General features: G+C 44.3%; 1 protein-coding gene across 3 annotated transcripts in view; it reads right to left on the minus strand.

The window, feature by feature from the left end:
• Positions 1 to 15017, minus strand: part of Fig4 (FIG4 phosphoinositide 5-phosphatase) — a 96223-nt gene that overhangs the window by 48377 nt on the left and 32829 nt on the right. For all 3 annotated transcript variants that reach the window (XM_035440364.1, XM_027402195.2, XM_035440363.1), the window contains 6 exons: positions 14581 to 14709; positions 11032 to 11132; positions 10376 to 10538; positions 9899 to 9996; positions 1479 to 1612; positions 336 to 452 (listed from right to left, as the gene is read on the minus strand). In XM_035440364.1, the coding sequence (XP_035296255.1) occupies positions 336 to 452; positions 1479 to 1612; positions 9899 to 9996; positions 10376 to 10538; positions 11032 to 11132; positions 14581 to 14709 (742 nt within the window). The remainder of the gene's footprint in view (positions 1 to 335; positions 453 to 1478; positions 1613 to 9898; positions 9997 to 10375; positions 10539 to 11031; positions 11133 to 14580; positions 14710 to 15017) is intronic.

A 15017-nucleotide genomic window follows, 5' to 3' on the forward strand; every position in this document is an offset into this window, starting at 1 on the left:
CAAAGGTCAACATGTGGGAATCATCTCTTTCCTTCTTACATGGGGCCCAAGGGTCCAGACTTAGCGGGAGGAGCCTCGACCTGCTGAGCCATGTGCTCACCTCACATTGAGAGTAGGGCTCTCTCCCCCGGCCTGAGATCACCAAGTAGGCTAGGGTGGGATGGTCAGTGAGCCCAGGGATTTGCCTGTGTCTGCCTTCTCAGGGCTGGGACTACAAGCACATGCCACCACACTGGGAGTTCTCATGGGAGTTCTAGGGACTGAATTTGGGTCCTCAAGCTTGTACTGCAATCACTTTATCTCCCCATCTCTTAAGTTTTTAATGCCATACGTACTTTTCATCTGGCCGTAAAGTGCTGCAGTAAGAGTCAGGGCGGTTCACAAAGAAGCCTGTCTTCTTTACCACACTTTCTGCAATCACATTCAGCCGATCGAGAACATTGCACAGCTTACTGAGGGGGAGGAACAGTGAAAAGTTGAGAACTTAGCGCTAATGCACATTTCCTCTCCCATCCACCTAAAGCAAACGCCACCAACCGAAACAATGCTCAGGGGTCTACCTGTTTGAATCACGTGGCTTCTGTAACTGAACACAGAAATAATTAAGGTAGAAATATAATGTGTACTCAGTAACTAACAATAAAACCAGTGACTGAATACCAAATATTGGTACATCCCTCAGTCTTGGCACTGGACATTCCCATTAGAGGTTTGCAACAAAGCCTCTCCCTCCTCAGTAGTCAAATCACTACATAATCAGGCAATGACTATGCAGAGTGCAGAGGCAGGGAAAGCAAAATTGGAAAATAAATTAATATGACTGCATCAATCACTTAACTAACATATTCCAGGTAAGTGGGTGCATGTGCCTGTGCCTGGTGTGTTAACTCCATAAACCACTCAGGGAAAAAGCGCAACACATACAAGACAACAACATAACAGTAAATAAACCCAGAATGTATACGATGCATGGTAAACAATGCGAGGTTCAACGGAAAAAGGCTTCTTAGGAAAGATTAGTTTTGAATGGAATCTTGAGAGATGGGAGAGAACGGGAAGCATGTGACCACGGTGGTGGTGGTGGAGGAGGAGGGTGACAAGCAAGAGGAAACCCTGGGTAGGATTAGCTAGAAGCATAAAGATCAGGCTTTCTCAGACATAACAGCCCCGAATAGGTTAAAGTCACAACACTTTGGAACAACCAGCTGAAGGGGCTTGACCAGCATGGTGAGGAGCTGGAATTTACTATCAAGAGTTACTGCATGCTTATCTATGAGAGGGGCTGCCTGGAAGTAGAGTCTTCCTTCAAGAACAAGGTAGGGCAAGAAAGGAAAAGGTGAACCAAGGCCCCAGAGGAAGGGGTGACAATGCCCAGGGAAGAGCTCGTGGAAGCGCTTCAACACCACCTTTCCTGCGTCTCAGGAAGGAAAGTGAAGGAGGGGCTGTGTCACCAATGAGATGCAGCCAGGCTCTCTCACCTCTTGGTGTACTTGGCCATGTCCCAGGGGATGTAAACGATTGTGTGCTCCGGGGGCAGGAACTGGTTAAGGTAGGTGACTGCGGCCACCAGTTCTTCACTCAGAATCCGCTCATGCTTCCTCTTCTCCCGTTCCTTTATCAAAAACATTGGAGGTAATCGTTCCGTTAGAAATCTTAAATGTGGAGCTGGAGAGACGGCTCAGCGGGTAAGAGCACTTGCTGCTCTTGCAGGGGACCCAGGTTTGAGTCCTAGCACCCACGTGATCATTCACAATCCAGAACTCCAGCACCAAGGGCACCTGATACCTGCTTCTGACCTCTGTGGGCACCAAATGTACACACAGTGACAAACATGCAGGTACAATACATAAAATAAAGTCAGTAATCTACTTTTAAAAAGTGTAAATATCTGAGTTACAATTACCTTTAACAGACTTAATCATTTTCCCCTTTCAGCTAGCTCTGTAGCTTGTGCCATACCTCACCTTAGTAAGAAAAGTCTGTCTTAAATACTGAAGTGAAAGCCAGTTACTAAATGTAAACAATGTAAATGTCAATTATGAGACCTTTACTGAATGAGTCAGCAGCTCTGAAGAGCTGGAGAGGCTGGGCTTACCCTCCTGATCCCCTGCAGCCCCCTGTGCTCCAAACATGCCTGGCCCATACATTCAGTCTACTCGTTTATCAAGAACCGTGTCATCGTCCGCCCCATGCAGCCATGGATGCAGAGAAGACAGCACACTCTGGACAGGCGATCTCTACACAGAGGCCAACAGAGCGCATTTGCAAATCCGACATGCCAAACCATGAGGCAGCAGGATAGGTACTTTATCTCCTCCATACTGTGGCAGCATGGCCTGAGGTTGAAAGACATGCATGGGCCTCAGCCTTCCCTGCCTCCCTTCCTCCCTGCCTGCAGCATCTCTTGGGTTACTGCCTCTCACTGAAGAAGGCTATCCTAATGTGTGGCCCTAGACTGTTACACACTATGCTTCAGCTCTCTCTCTATGGTGGTCAGTCATTAACTCTGTCTGCTGTGCTCTGTTCTTCTATTTCTCTCTTGCTCACCCTTGTAGGTGAACCTGTAGCCACGCCTGCAATGTCAGGCAGACCTGTAGCTAGCCCCTAAGCAGGCATGGCTACAGGTTCACCTACATACTCTCTCATGATATAATAAACCATTGTTAACATGTCTGTGAGTCTCATGTCTCATCCTGCACACTTCTTTCTTTCTAATTTAAGCAGAAACCTAACATTTGATGCCCAACGTGTTTTTAGGCTCTCTCTGTATTCGGAATAGGCTTTCTCTATAAACCTCTCCCACCAGGGGCACAGGAACTCTCGGGGATCCTAAAACCCGAACACACGACCCACTTTCCATCTCTCTGTTTTTCCTGGCATTTCCTCCTGCCTGTGGCGGCCTGAGATGCTGGAACTCTGTACACTTCAACTCACTGCTTTTCAAACTAAGGATCTCTGGAACCCATTCATCTGCCTGTTTGCTGCAATCAGGTAAGACACCCCTTAAATTTCCCACGGGCCAGATTTGGAATCCCACTTCAGGAGCAGTGCTTTTTGGCTTTCAGTTTTGGACCACTGGGTCCTCTTCGGTTTTGTGACAGCTGAGTCCCCTTCGGGGCCAGGCCCCTGGCAACACCCCCCTCCCCAACGGGATTCCAGAGAGGGGCTTTTGCTGGTTTTTTTTTTTCACTTGCTTCACCCATGGGAAATACATTTATGGGACCTTTTCCAGTTACTTCCAGCAAAGAGGTAAATGGGAGGAGTTCTTCTTCCTCTCTGTGGGAACCTCCTTTCACCTGACAATGTCCTGTTTCGCTAAACCTCTTATGTAGTATCCAAGTTTTCTTCTACCTCTCTGTGGGAACTTTCTTTCACCTGGGAATGTCCCTCACTCTTCTGTTTTGACTGCTGAGATACTAAACAGACAGCCCTCAAATGCTCAGAGATCTAGAGAACATGGCATTTAAAATGTTTTATTAAAGAGCTTTTTATAACAGAGATAGGCCAGCTGCTGGCTCCACCCCATTTCCTCCAAGAAGACTGGTGGGCACTGAAGAAATTTCATCTCCAGTCAGTGGCAGCACTAGTCACTGAGCAACCCTGCCCTTAACCTCAACTGCTACAAAGTACTCCAGACCGTGGACAAGAGGACAATGGAATCGACTTTCCCCGAGTTGCTTGGGCCAACGGTAGGCAGGCGAGCCTTCCTATAGTCCCTAATCCACAGGTCACATACTATCGGCAGAAGGCAGGTTTCCTGCAAGAAGACAGATGTCATGCAGCCCACAACCATGGATGGAGGACCTTGGGAATGGCTGTCATGCAGCCTGCTGGCAAGTCTCTGTTATTCTTTAATCATTAATTCAGGTAAAATCTTATCCTTCTCAAGAACTCTGATGCTTTTAACAACTGGTAGTCTTGACAGCTTAAAGCAAAACAGATTTCAGGAACAGATTATTTTAGGGTTTGTCTATGTGAAGATAGGAAAGTGTAAGGTGTATGAAGGTCTGGGAATGCAAGTTACAAAGGTCTGAGGATGGAAAGGTCTAACACGGTGGATAAATGCAAGTTATGAAGGTCTGAGAATGGAAGATATAAAGGTCTGAGAATGGAAGATGTAAGATGGTGATGTAAGGCGTATAAATTAAAGTTATGAAGATCTGAGGATAAAAAGGCTTAACTGATGATAAAGTGAGTTGAGACACTCAAAAGAATGAAATATGTTCCAGATTTCTCTCTTTCTCAGGTATAAAGGTCTGAGAATGGAAGGTCTGAGATGGTAATGTAAGGTGTATGAATTAAAGTTATGAATATGCTGCTAATATGTCTAATACTTATATTTTCATAAACTCTAAGGATTCTTGTAAGTTCCAGGGAGCTGAATTGGTTCCAAACAAACAGGTCAGATTCACTACAGATATTATTCAATCTTTTCCTGGTCCTAGGACTCCCTTCCCTCATCTTGGGACCCCTAAGAAACCCCTCCCTCATCTTACAGTCTTCCCCTCTTACCAGGACCTAAGAGAAAAAAAATCCTAACCTTTGTCCTCTGCTCTGCTAATAACATCTTGCCAGGTCTAAGAGGTGTTGGGAACCAAAGATCTCAGGGTTTGGCATGAGATACTAGGCCATTCTTGGCCGGCCACATAATCATATATTAACCTTTACATAGCAGTTCCTTAGAACCTCAGCTCAAGAAATGAAACAACTTGACTCAGTCCTCCACCCACAGGCTCAGTCACCTAGGCAACCTTTCCTGGACCTCTTACTCATGAACTCTTTACCCTGCCAAACATCCTCTCTATGGCTTCCTAATATTCTGCCTACACCAACACCTGGTGCACAAACAACTCATTCTACCCCTCCCCATATCCTGCTCTACTGACTATATAAGCTAGCCTGAGAAAAATAAAGTTTGCCACTTGATCAGAATCTGTCTTGTGGTTGTTCTTTCTGCGTCTCTCGTCCCCATTCCCTACCCCTGACTCTCTTGCCCCAGGTTGACGTCCTGTGGGTCAAGACAAAGAGATGCCAAGGAGTTCCATACAACATGGACTGCAATGAAACAACCAGCTACCCCAGGATGTGACAGCACCCCTTCTCAGGCCCCCCAAAGACGGTCAATGCCTCCCCAGGTAGCAGGAAGCAGTCTTGAGAATTCGACAACCTCATTCCCTAACCTGCCACGCCCAACTCCCCACCTTTTTATGATAAGCAAGAATCGGGATTGTTAGGACATACACCTGGCTGACCCCACCCCCTAAGATGGGCAGGTACGCACAGGGATGTGTTACGTCATCCGTCACGCATTACGGCCTGTGTGAGGACTCTGCACATGTGTGGAACCTCAGTACTCATGCGCAGTCTTCCTTTTAAAAGTTCAAATTTCCCCACTTAACTCTCTCTGCCTCTCTCTATATATGGCGGTCAGCCATTAACTGTCTCTCTGCCCTGCTCTGTTCTTTTATTTCTCTCTCACTCACTCTCTCATGATATAATAAACTATTGATAACATGTCTCTTAGTCTCATGTCTCATCCTGCCACGTCTTTCTTTCTAATTTAAGCAGAAACCTAACAGTGATTACTTTTCAACTATCACAAACTGAACTAATAACCATTGGAGAAACAAAAAGGGTACACTTTTCACAGCTGAATAAAACAAATAGATAAATTATATAAGAATTAAGAACAGGATTAAGAATCAGGGTGAAAGTGTACTTATAGTTTATCTGGAAAAGTTATATATCTGGAATTCTCAAAAGCTCTTCAAATTAAATAGAGAAGTTGATCCTTTCTGAAATTCTTGTGTGAAATCTGTCCTTTTGTGAGAGAATGGAAAGAAAAGATTATTTGTTGAGCCTTCATGGCTGTAGAATCTGCTGTGTGCAGTATGTACTGGGTTAGTGTTGACAGGCTACTTGGTTGGTCTTGTAAGGGCTGTAGACCCCTTTCACAACCCAATGCAAACATCCCCCATACAAGTCATCTGTGTATCAGAGGGCCCCCAGAGAGGGAGAGGCTCACAACAGGGAAATGGGAATAGGAAACCAGAAGTGTTTCCTTCTTACCACCATCCTATGGACACAGTCATCCTATGGATATGGTCATCCTATGGACATGGTCATCCTATGGACATGGTCATCCTATGGACACAGGTATCCTATGCACATGGTCATCCTATGGACACAGCATCCTATGAACACGGGTATCCTACAGACACAGTCATCCTATGGACACAGGCATTCTTTGATGGTTTAACCACAACTTACCAAGACCTTTTACCAAGTGAAAGAAAAAAGTATTTTCTTTTTTATTATGAACAAAATTACTGATGACAGGACTAAGGATGTAGCTTGATGGTTAAGCTCTTGCCAGGCATATATAAGGTCCTAGGTTCGAGCCTATCTCCACATGATTGGCTGCCTTGCAAATAAACTCTCTTTTGCAAAACTCCTTTCAAAATACATTGGCAGACTACAGGGAGGCAAAATAGGCCTAGTTCAGTCAGTTTCAATCACTTGAATTAAAAAGCACTTTTTTTAATGTGTATAATTAACAGGGAATTCCAAGCACTACAGACTCAGGTTCCATTTAACGAAGGCTTTTCAATTACACTGTATAAAGCATGAACAAGATTCACTCATCTAGTTCTAGGTATTCGTTCCAGTAATAGGTCATCACTCACTGCTCTAACAGTAATTTTCTTCTATACTAATAATATATACTTACTAGAAAAGCACTCATAATTATTATAGTTTTTTTACAGTACCAGGAACCAAATCTAGGGCCTTCCACATGTAGACAAGTGCTCTACCACTGAGCTGCATTTAACTCTACCCTCACTGAATTGCTTAGGCTGGACTAAAATTCATTCTGTAGCCCAGGTACAGGCCTTAAACTTGTGATCCCCCTGCCTCTGCTTCTTGAGTAGCTGGAATCATAGACCTGTGCCACCAGGACTAGCAGCAAATCAACAAATGTTTTCACTAAAGTTTTCGTATTCATTTTCAACTGTGTACATTATGGCTACTTTTCAATACTGAACCAAAACTATGCGTTATCAACCCCCCCCCCCATTACTCTGAGCAGACAGGGAATGAGACGTGAATGAATGAGTTCTGCATCAATGAGAATGAATGTGTGCAGACGTTATAATTATCTTCATAATGATTATCAAGTCAATCCTTGGCTGCATGTGATCACAGAAACTAAAAGCAAGGACACTGCCTCTGTCCCTGCCACTTTGGGACCATATATTCCTCCATGCTCTTGATGAAGCACACATACGACACACGCTGTTCCCTGAGCCCCGCGTTCAGCTGCACCGCACAGGCCCCTCTTGGGTAAGCACCACCTCCTCCCATGCCTGGCCCTTCTGTGCTCTAACTTCCAGTATCTCCTGATCCTGTTGTGCTCCGGTTCAGCCCCAATCCCCACCCTCCTACCTCAGATCCTGTGATCCCAGGAGCTGCTCTGTCTTCAGTATTTCCCACCCAGAGCCTCCTTTATCTTCAGATTGCTTTCACATTAAATGCTCCTCCTACAGGTACTGCAAGCCACCAACTGCCCTACTCTCTCCAAAGGCCCTTCCTTCTCTCTTTCTCCTCAGTGCACTCAGCTCTCATCGTCCACAGCAGCCATACCATCGCCAACATCCAAAGGCGTTGCATCCTATCTTTCTTAGGTATCTGTCTGGCAAACCTAAATAACCCAATTACCTCTTTTTTATCTATGCTTGTATGCCATACACTGCCCTGCTGGGAAAAGGCAGGTAGTAGCAGAATGGTCCATTTAAAAACCACTTTTATCAACTTGAAATTGACTCTTAGACTGTCTGGATGTTTCCTGTCAAGTTAGACCAGTCGGTTCAACCTTCTGTTACTGTGAAACCTCCCACTTTAAAGCAGTGACTGTTACCTTAAAGAGAAATTGAAGGTGTCAGAAAGGAGCAAGCACATGCCCCCTACACACACACACACACACACACACACACACACACACACACACACACACACACACACACACACACACACACACACACACACACACACACACACACACACACACACACACACACACACACACACACACACACACACACACACACACACACACACACACACACACACACACACACACACACACACACACACATACACACACACACACACACACACACACACACACACACACACACACACACCAGGGTACATACACCCTTTTCTTCAACTTGAACATCCTTCTTTCCTTCTTGATTGGTAGCTATGCTTTAGTCCAATGTTGCCTCCCTCACACTGGTAGCTTCACAAAGGCAGGAATTATTTGTACAGTTACCTTCATAAATATATAAAACTGTCAAAAAATACTGGCTAAGTAATTAAATGGACAAGGATTCCTTGGTTTGTTATTATTGTTGACTATTTTTAACTAAACTGACATTTGCTAACCAACCTCTCAGAATAATCTCATATACACAGACATAATATAATAAAGCCTTTTCATTGGTATTCTCAAGGTCTTCTTAGCCACTAGCTGAGGTTCTTTCAATTCACTTGGGTGCAATGGATTTAGATAAAGTTTATTGGTAATCTTGCCCTCCACCTAAGGCCTCTGACCTGCACATCCATTTATGCATACATGGTATGTGGACCAGTCAGTGTATTCTGATGGAGAAGCTGAAAGACATCATTCCATCTTGCCTGAGCTTCTCACAGGCCCACCTGATTCTTGAACCTCATTCCTATATAAAGCCTTTTGGTCCTATTGTAGGGTAAAAGGGCCAGCCAAAGAAACCCACACTAACCCTGAAACCAAAGCCAGTCAAAGAAACCCACCCTGATCCTGAACCAGAGCCAGTCAAAGAAACCCACTTTGGCCCTGAAACCAGAACCAAAGAAACACACACTGCCCCTGACCAACTAGGCACAAAACCAACAATCCCTCAGCACAAAATATAGTCAATATCTTGTCCAAGCTCAGGTGATTGAAACCTGACCAATTCCCACCCTTAAAATCTTCTCCATGGAAAAAACTCCACCCCTAAGAAGCCCTGTATAAGCCTTGTGCCTATTCAGTTGGTAGCCACCCTTTTCCACCCTGGTAGAGGCAGCCACTCTCCTGGACACCTCCCTCTGAAATAAATCTCTTGAATGAGCTTTGGGTAAAGAACTTTTGCCAGAGCAGAGAAGAATCTCTGCTGGGAGACTCCCTTAGCAAAGTGGAGCAGAGCAGTCATGAGCATCTCTGCTGGGAGACTCCCTCAGGGGAGCAGAACAGAGCTCAGCTGTAACAGTTTTCCCGGAGAAGAGTGGGATTGCTACATCCTGTGGGGAGACCATCCTCCACTGGAATACAGATATAGCCTGACTTCCCAACAGTCGGATACTCTTCTCCTCACAGCTGTAGGTGTCCAGGATGCCTTCCCTTCACAGCTGTATATACAGCCTGACTTCTAACAGTCAGGGTACCTTTCCCTCCAGAGCTGTAACACTTGCACCTGCTGCTCCACGTTGGTTGCCGTTCTTATACACTGCCAAGGGAGTAAGCTGTATCAAGGTGAGGGTGCAGCAGCTTCATCTGTGTTCTTAAGTTGTTCTGAGACAATGGGATTTAATGCAGACCCGGTTCACACAAGAAAATCAGGAGCCTGGTAGACCAGATCACTCTTCCCTTCAGAGACATCTACTATTGGTCCCCCAGGGCAAGACCAAAAGTAGCCACATGAAATATGAGGCCAAGGAACAGTAGTGCAAACACAGCAAGCTGGTACGACAGACACCTCTCCCTCCCTCCCCCATCCTCCTCCTCCCCTTTTTTTCTGGGGATGACAAAGCACTGCCTGCTGAAGCCTTTTATCTGAGGAAAGGTGGCCCAGGGTATTTGATGAGCACATAATACCTTCACTAAATTCAAGATGATGATCGGTGAGCCAAACCTCTGAAGCATCTGGTCAAAGTGAAGAGCAGCTACATGTGCAAAGGGGTCCGCCTGGTCCACTGAGAAGAAAGAAAGGTGGGTAAATACCTGAATGGAACTATGAGGTAGAAATAAAAGAAGTGTAGGCTTTTCAAAAACATTGAAAAGAAATACAATTCGACTAACCTAGCACCTTCATTTCCCAAATCTCAAGGAGCTCACTGGACACTCATTCAGCATGTACTTATTAAATCTGAATGACTCTGTCATTTCTGAAGCAACATAGCATGCAATTTACTAACAGTTAAAATTAAGGATGAATTCACTACAGAAAGCTAATAGAAGAAACTCCTCCATACACTCTTCCTCAAAGGACCAAATCTCCCCAAACCCAGCCGCTTATATGACATCTTGAGTGACAGCAGACAAAAACAACTCCCAGCAGGCTGGCCCACGCACGTGTAATAGGTGGTTTAGGCATCATAGTTGAGATGTCTTGGGACCAGTATAAGGGAACAGATCCTCTAACTTGTACATAAGAAGAGTAGCTGCCTGCAGTAAAAGACATCACAGACGCATCGCAGAGGATCTGCTCAGTTTCCACTTCATTTGCGACATCACCCTGGAAAGAATGGAGTAATTAAAGATGGTTTATGCTCTTAGAAGTTTTAAATGAAAAAATCTGAGCACACATGAAATTATAACTTCCATTCTTTATACACTTTAAAAGAGGTAACCCACACACCAACAATATTCAGAGTACACACTGGAATAAGCAGATTAAAACACGATAAAGAAAAACAATTAACCGATAGCAGAGAATAGGCTAGAAAAAATCAAATTAGTTACTCAACACAAATAGCAAATAGAAATATGGCTAGTATGAATGGTAGTACGGCAGAGAAAAGAAAAACAATTATGTGAGATAAAAAAGGGGGGTCTAAGAAATTGCAACTCTGACCACCAAAGAGGAGATGTGCCTGTACACACACACACACACACACACACACACATACACACACACTCCATTAGGATGTTAAGAAGTTAACTGATTAGAATTAGCAAAGCTGATGTGAAAGATTAAAATATTACAGCAATGAGGTTTGTCGTCTTACCTCACAGTTTGCACCTCTCTTGAGGAAACGAGTCCCAGCAAACTTACTGGATCTTCTGGCTATGAGAGTCACATACACTGGTCGTCCATAGATTAACAGCTCTTAGAAACTGAGTTAAAGCATCAGCACTTGTGGTTGGCACAGAAAGCTACAAGAACCATTATCCTTCATGCATTTTTTCTAAAGATTTTATTTATTTATTATGCATACAACATTCTGCTTCCATGTATGTCTGCACACCAGAAGAGGGCACCAGATCTCATAATGGATGGTTGTGAGCCACCATGTAGTTGCTGGGAATTGAACTCAGGACCTCTGGAAGAGCAGTCAGTGCTCTTAACCTCTGAGCCATCTCTCCAGCCCCATCCTTCATGCATTTAATACATCTTGTCCAATAGCCTCAAGACACCAAAAGCTCCACTGAGAATGTAATAGCACAGTGCCCAATGGTTCCTCAGATCGTCCGGGTTTGATGGCAACACCCAACCTGCTCAAGTGGTAACTTCTCTGACTCTCCAAGGAAATATACAGGTCATCGTATATGTCTCTCCCTGTAAGCAAGTAAAATGTAAGAAGTACAACTAACCCTTCCTTACTCATTAGCATCATATGGCTCCCCACAAGAGCAGGTGTCATTTAATGTTAAGGGTAAATTAGGAAACGGTTGTTAATGCTGAGGAAAGGAATGGGTATAATATTGAAAACACAATCCAAAGCCCAAATGCTGAATGTGTCACCATGAACTGCTTGATCAGCATATAGCATCCTCTTGTTTAAGTCATCTTACTTAGCTGAGTTATACTCTCACCTACTGATAAACGAATCAAAAAGCAGCTATAGGTTGAACAACGGTGGTCCAAAAAACCAAAAATGCCTTGAAATCGCAAGTTTTTTAGTGCCATCATGACCCCAAATTGTAAAATTCTATACCTGAACTTGTGTTATGGGTCAATCACAACATAGGTACCCTAAAAATATCACATAAATATCTGCAGTCCTAATGTCCAAGGTGTATATGAAACATAAATAAACTTGAGGCCCATCCTCAAGTTATCTAAAGTTTAGGCAAATATTCTAAAATCTAAAAAATCCAAACTATGAGACACCTCTTTCTGGTCATGAGCATTCTGGGAAAGTGAAACATTAGCCCGTATGGCTGCTGGGTTGCCGGGAGGATGAGCTGAGGTAACTAGTGTAAAATGTCTGGTGCCTGGCATGTCGGAAACACTTAATAAGCAGCAATTACTCCTATCACCACACAGGCTTCCAGAATTCATTAAATGACTGATCGCCAAGAGCCCAGACTCATCATTTCAACTAATGAGCTTTAAAATGATAATCTATGATGCTGTTTATGATTTTAAAAACAAACGTTTATTATAATTACCACATGCCAAGCCCAGAGTTAGCTCTTGCAGATAGAAACCAGGCTAGAACCACACTTTAGAAATGGTCTTCAGACACCGTAGCACATTCTCCTTGGTATCTCTGGTGGTGAAACACTCACACTCTTCCCAGGAAGACTGCATTTTTGGAAAGTGACAAAGGAGATTCAGGACCTGATTTTACCAGGTAGCTGAAGTGATTATAAAGTACTGAGCCATGTTTCCCCCCAGCTCTGTTTCAAAGTCCCTGTGTCTGCCTCCTCCCACCACACCTCACCCCACGCCCGCCTCACCCACCACCACTCTTCACAGAAACAGCAGCACTGTGGCTCTTCAAGGCTGTGCCTCGAGGCTGCCCCCACCACCGAACCCTCCAGAGAGTATAAGAAGGCACAGTGATGGCCACATCACCCACTTAAACCATTCCTTTAATGATTTTGCTGTAGGCTTTTAAAAGCCCAAGATGGAAAGAAAAAGTACCAAGTAAAAACTGAATTCACAAATACCTGCTGTTGTCTCAGAAAGTAACACTGCTAGGGAGCGTGTCCTGCTCCCCTCCTCCTTACAATGCAATGACAGACTATTGGAAGCATTCTCCATTAGTGAGAATCAAAGAAAAGTTAACCTGAGAAGAAAATCCAAGTTGGCATCAAACTGAGCTCACTGGCCTCACTCAGGGCTCAACACCTGCCCTTCCCAAGGCAGGTCTCCACCTCATCAAGCCTCAGCCACTACTGCAGCCTTTTCTATACACATCCCTCATTCCATTTTAACTTCACGCAGCTGGAAAATGGCTGTCCACTCAAGTTTCATGGACTACTTTATACATGCCACTTTCCTGAACTAAACTTTCAAGAGTTCTAGGACCAAACCCCAAGTTCTCAGCCTGCTGAAGGCTACCTGGTGAGCAGCAAGTGACTACTGAGGTAAGCTGAATCCTACTCTCATCATTCCCATGTCATCCTGTGGTGTTTGGAAGAAAATGGCCCCTATATGGAGGGGCACTATTAGGAGGTGTGGCTTTGTTGGAGTAGGTGTGTCCCTGTTGGAGGAAGTGAGTCATTTCGGGGTGGACTTTGAGGTCTCCTATGCTCAAGCTACACACAGGGAAACAGTTTACTTCCTGTTGCCTGTGACTCAAAATGTAAAATTTTCAGCTCCTTCTCCAGTACTACATCTCCCTGTATGCCTGCCACGATAATGGACTAAACCTCTGAACTGTATGCCAGCCCCAACTAAAGCATTTTCTTTATAAGAGTTGCTATGGTCATGGTATCTCTTCACAGCAATAGAAACCCTAAGACGAATCTCATCTCCCTGGAGTTGTACATACACATCAAAATAAAACAGCTATTTTTTTTCTAGGTCTACCTTCATGGTGCTTGTCCAACTTATGACCTGTCTCTGGACTCAGTGCTAGGGCCTGCTTTATGTTGATGGCTTTCATCAAGGTCTGTTCTCATGAGCCTGCCACGTTCTTCCCACCTAACGGCATTACATTCCTTGTCCCAGACATTCTCGATCCTCACTGGCTACAGTAAAAGTACTGTGCACATGGCTCTTTCGTCCTTGACATTCATAGTCTTTCTGGGCTCAAAGAGTCTGCACTCTTCATTGCATTTCTACTTACATGACTAAGTTTGCCTGCTGGCTAGTTCTATGACAACTTGACACAGGCTAGAGTCATTTGAGAGATAGCAACCCTGATTGAAAAATGCTTCAATAAGACTGGGCTTCAGGAAAGCCTGTAAGATATTTTCTTAATTAATGATTGATGCCAGAGGGCCCAGCCCATTGTGGGTAGGGCCACCCCTGGGCAGGTAGCCCTGGTTCTATAAAAAAGCAGACTGAGGAAGCTGCAAAAAGAAAGCCAGTAAGCAGGACCCCTCCATGGCCTCTACATCAGCTCCTGCCTCCGGGTTCCTATATGCTTGAGTTCCTGTCCTGACTTCTTTCCATGATGGTAGTGATGTAGAAACATAAACCAAAAAAACCCTTTGCTCCCTAAGTTTGGTAATGGGTTTGGTCATAGTGTTTTATCACAGCATTAGTAACCTTAACTATTGTAGGTATACAAGTTGACAATTATAATCTTAATATATGATCTTTCTACATACTGGCACAGCATAATGATTTGCATCTTACGTGTTTATAAAAAGGATACTTGACTGCCCACAGAACCCATGAATAATATACAGCAACCAGTCACGGTGCACAGTGGTTTTAATTATATCCAGAAGTTCACCGTTCCACACATACTTCATATAAGGCTCACTAGAGATCCCAAATACACCTGAAAAGCAGAAGTTGGTAAAAGAAAGATGAGGACATTGACTGGCATCCATCACATTTTTAAATTCTTCTACTTCTGTTTTTAATATCAGTTTTAGGGAGGAGAAGACAAGAGGAGGAGTTCAAGGTCACCCTCAGTTCTACAGCAAGTTTGAGGCCAGCCTGGGCTACAGGAGTCCCTGCAAGAGAGAAGTAACCAGAACATGCCCAGGGGTGAGGGGGTGAGAGTGGGGGCAATGTTGTATCAGACATTCTCCCACTCTGACACTTTACACAGTACCTTAGTATTGAGCTGGTTGAGGTGATGCC

Source organism: Cricetulus griseus, chromosome 2 (assembly GCF_003668045.3).
Source record: "Cricetulus griseus strain 17A/GY chromosome 2, alternate assembly CriGri-PICRH-1.0, whole genome shotgun sequence".
NCBI lineage: Eukaryota > Metazoa > Chordata > Mammalia > Rodentia > Cricetidae > Cricetulus > Cricetulus griseus.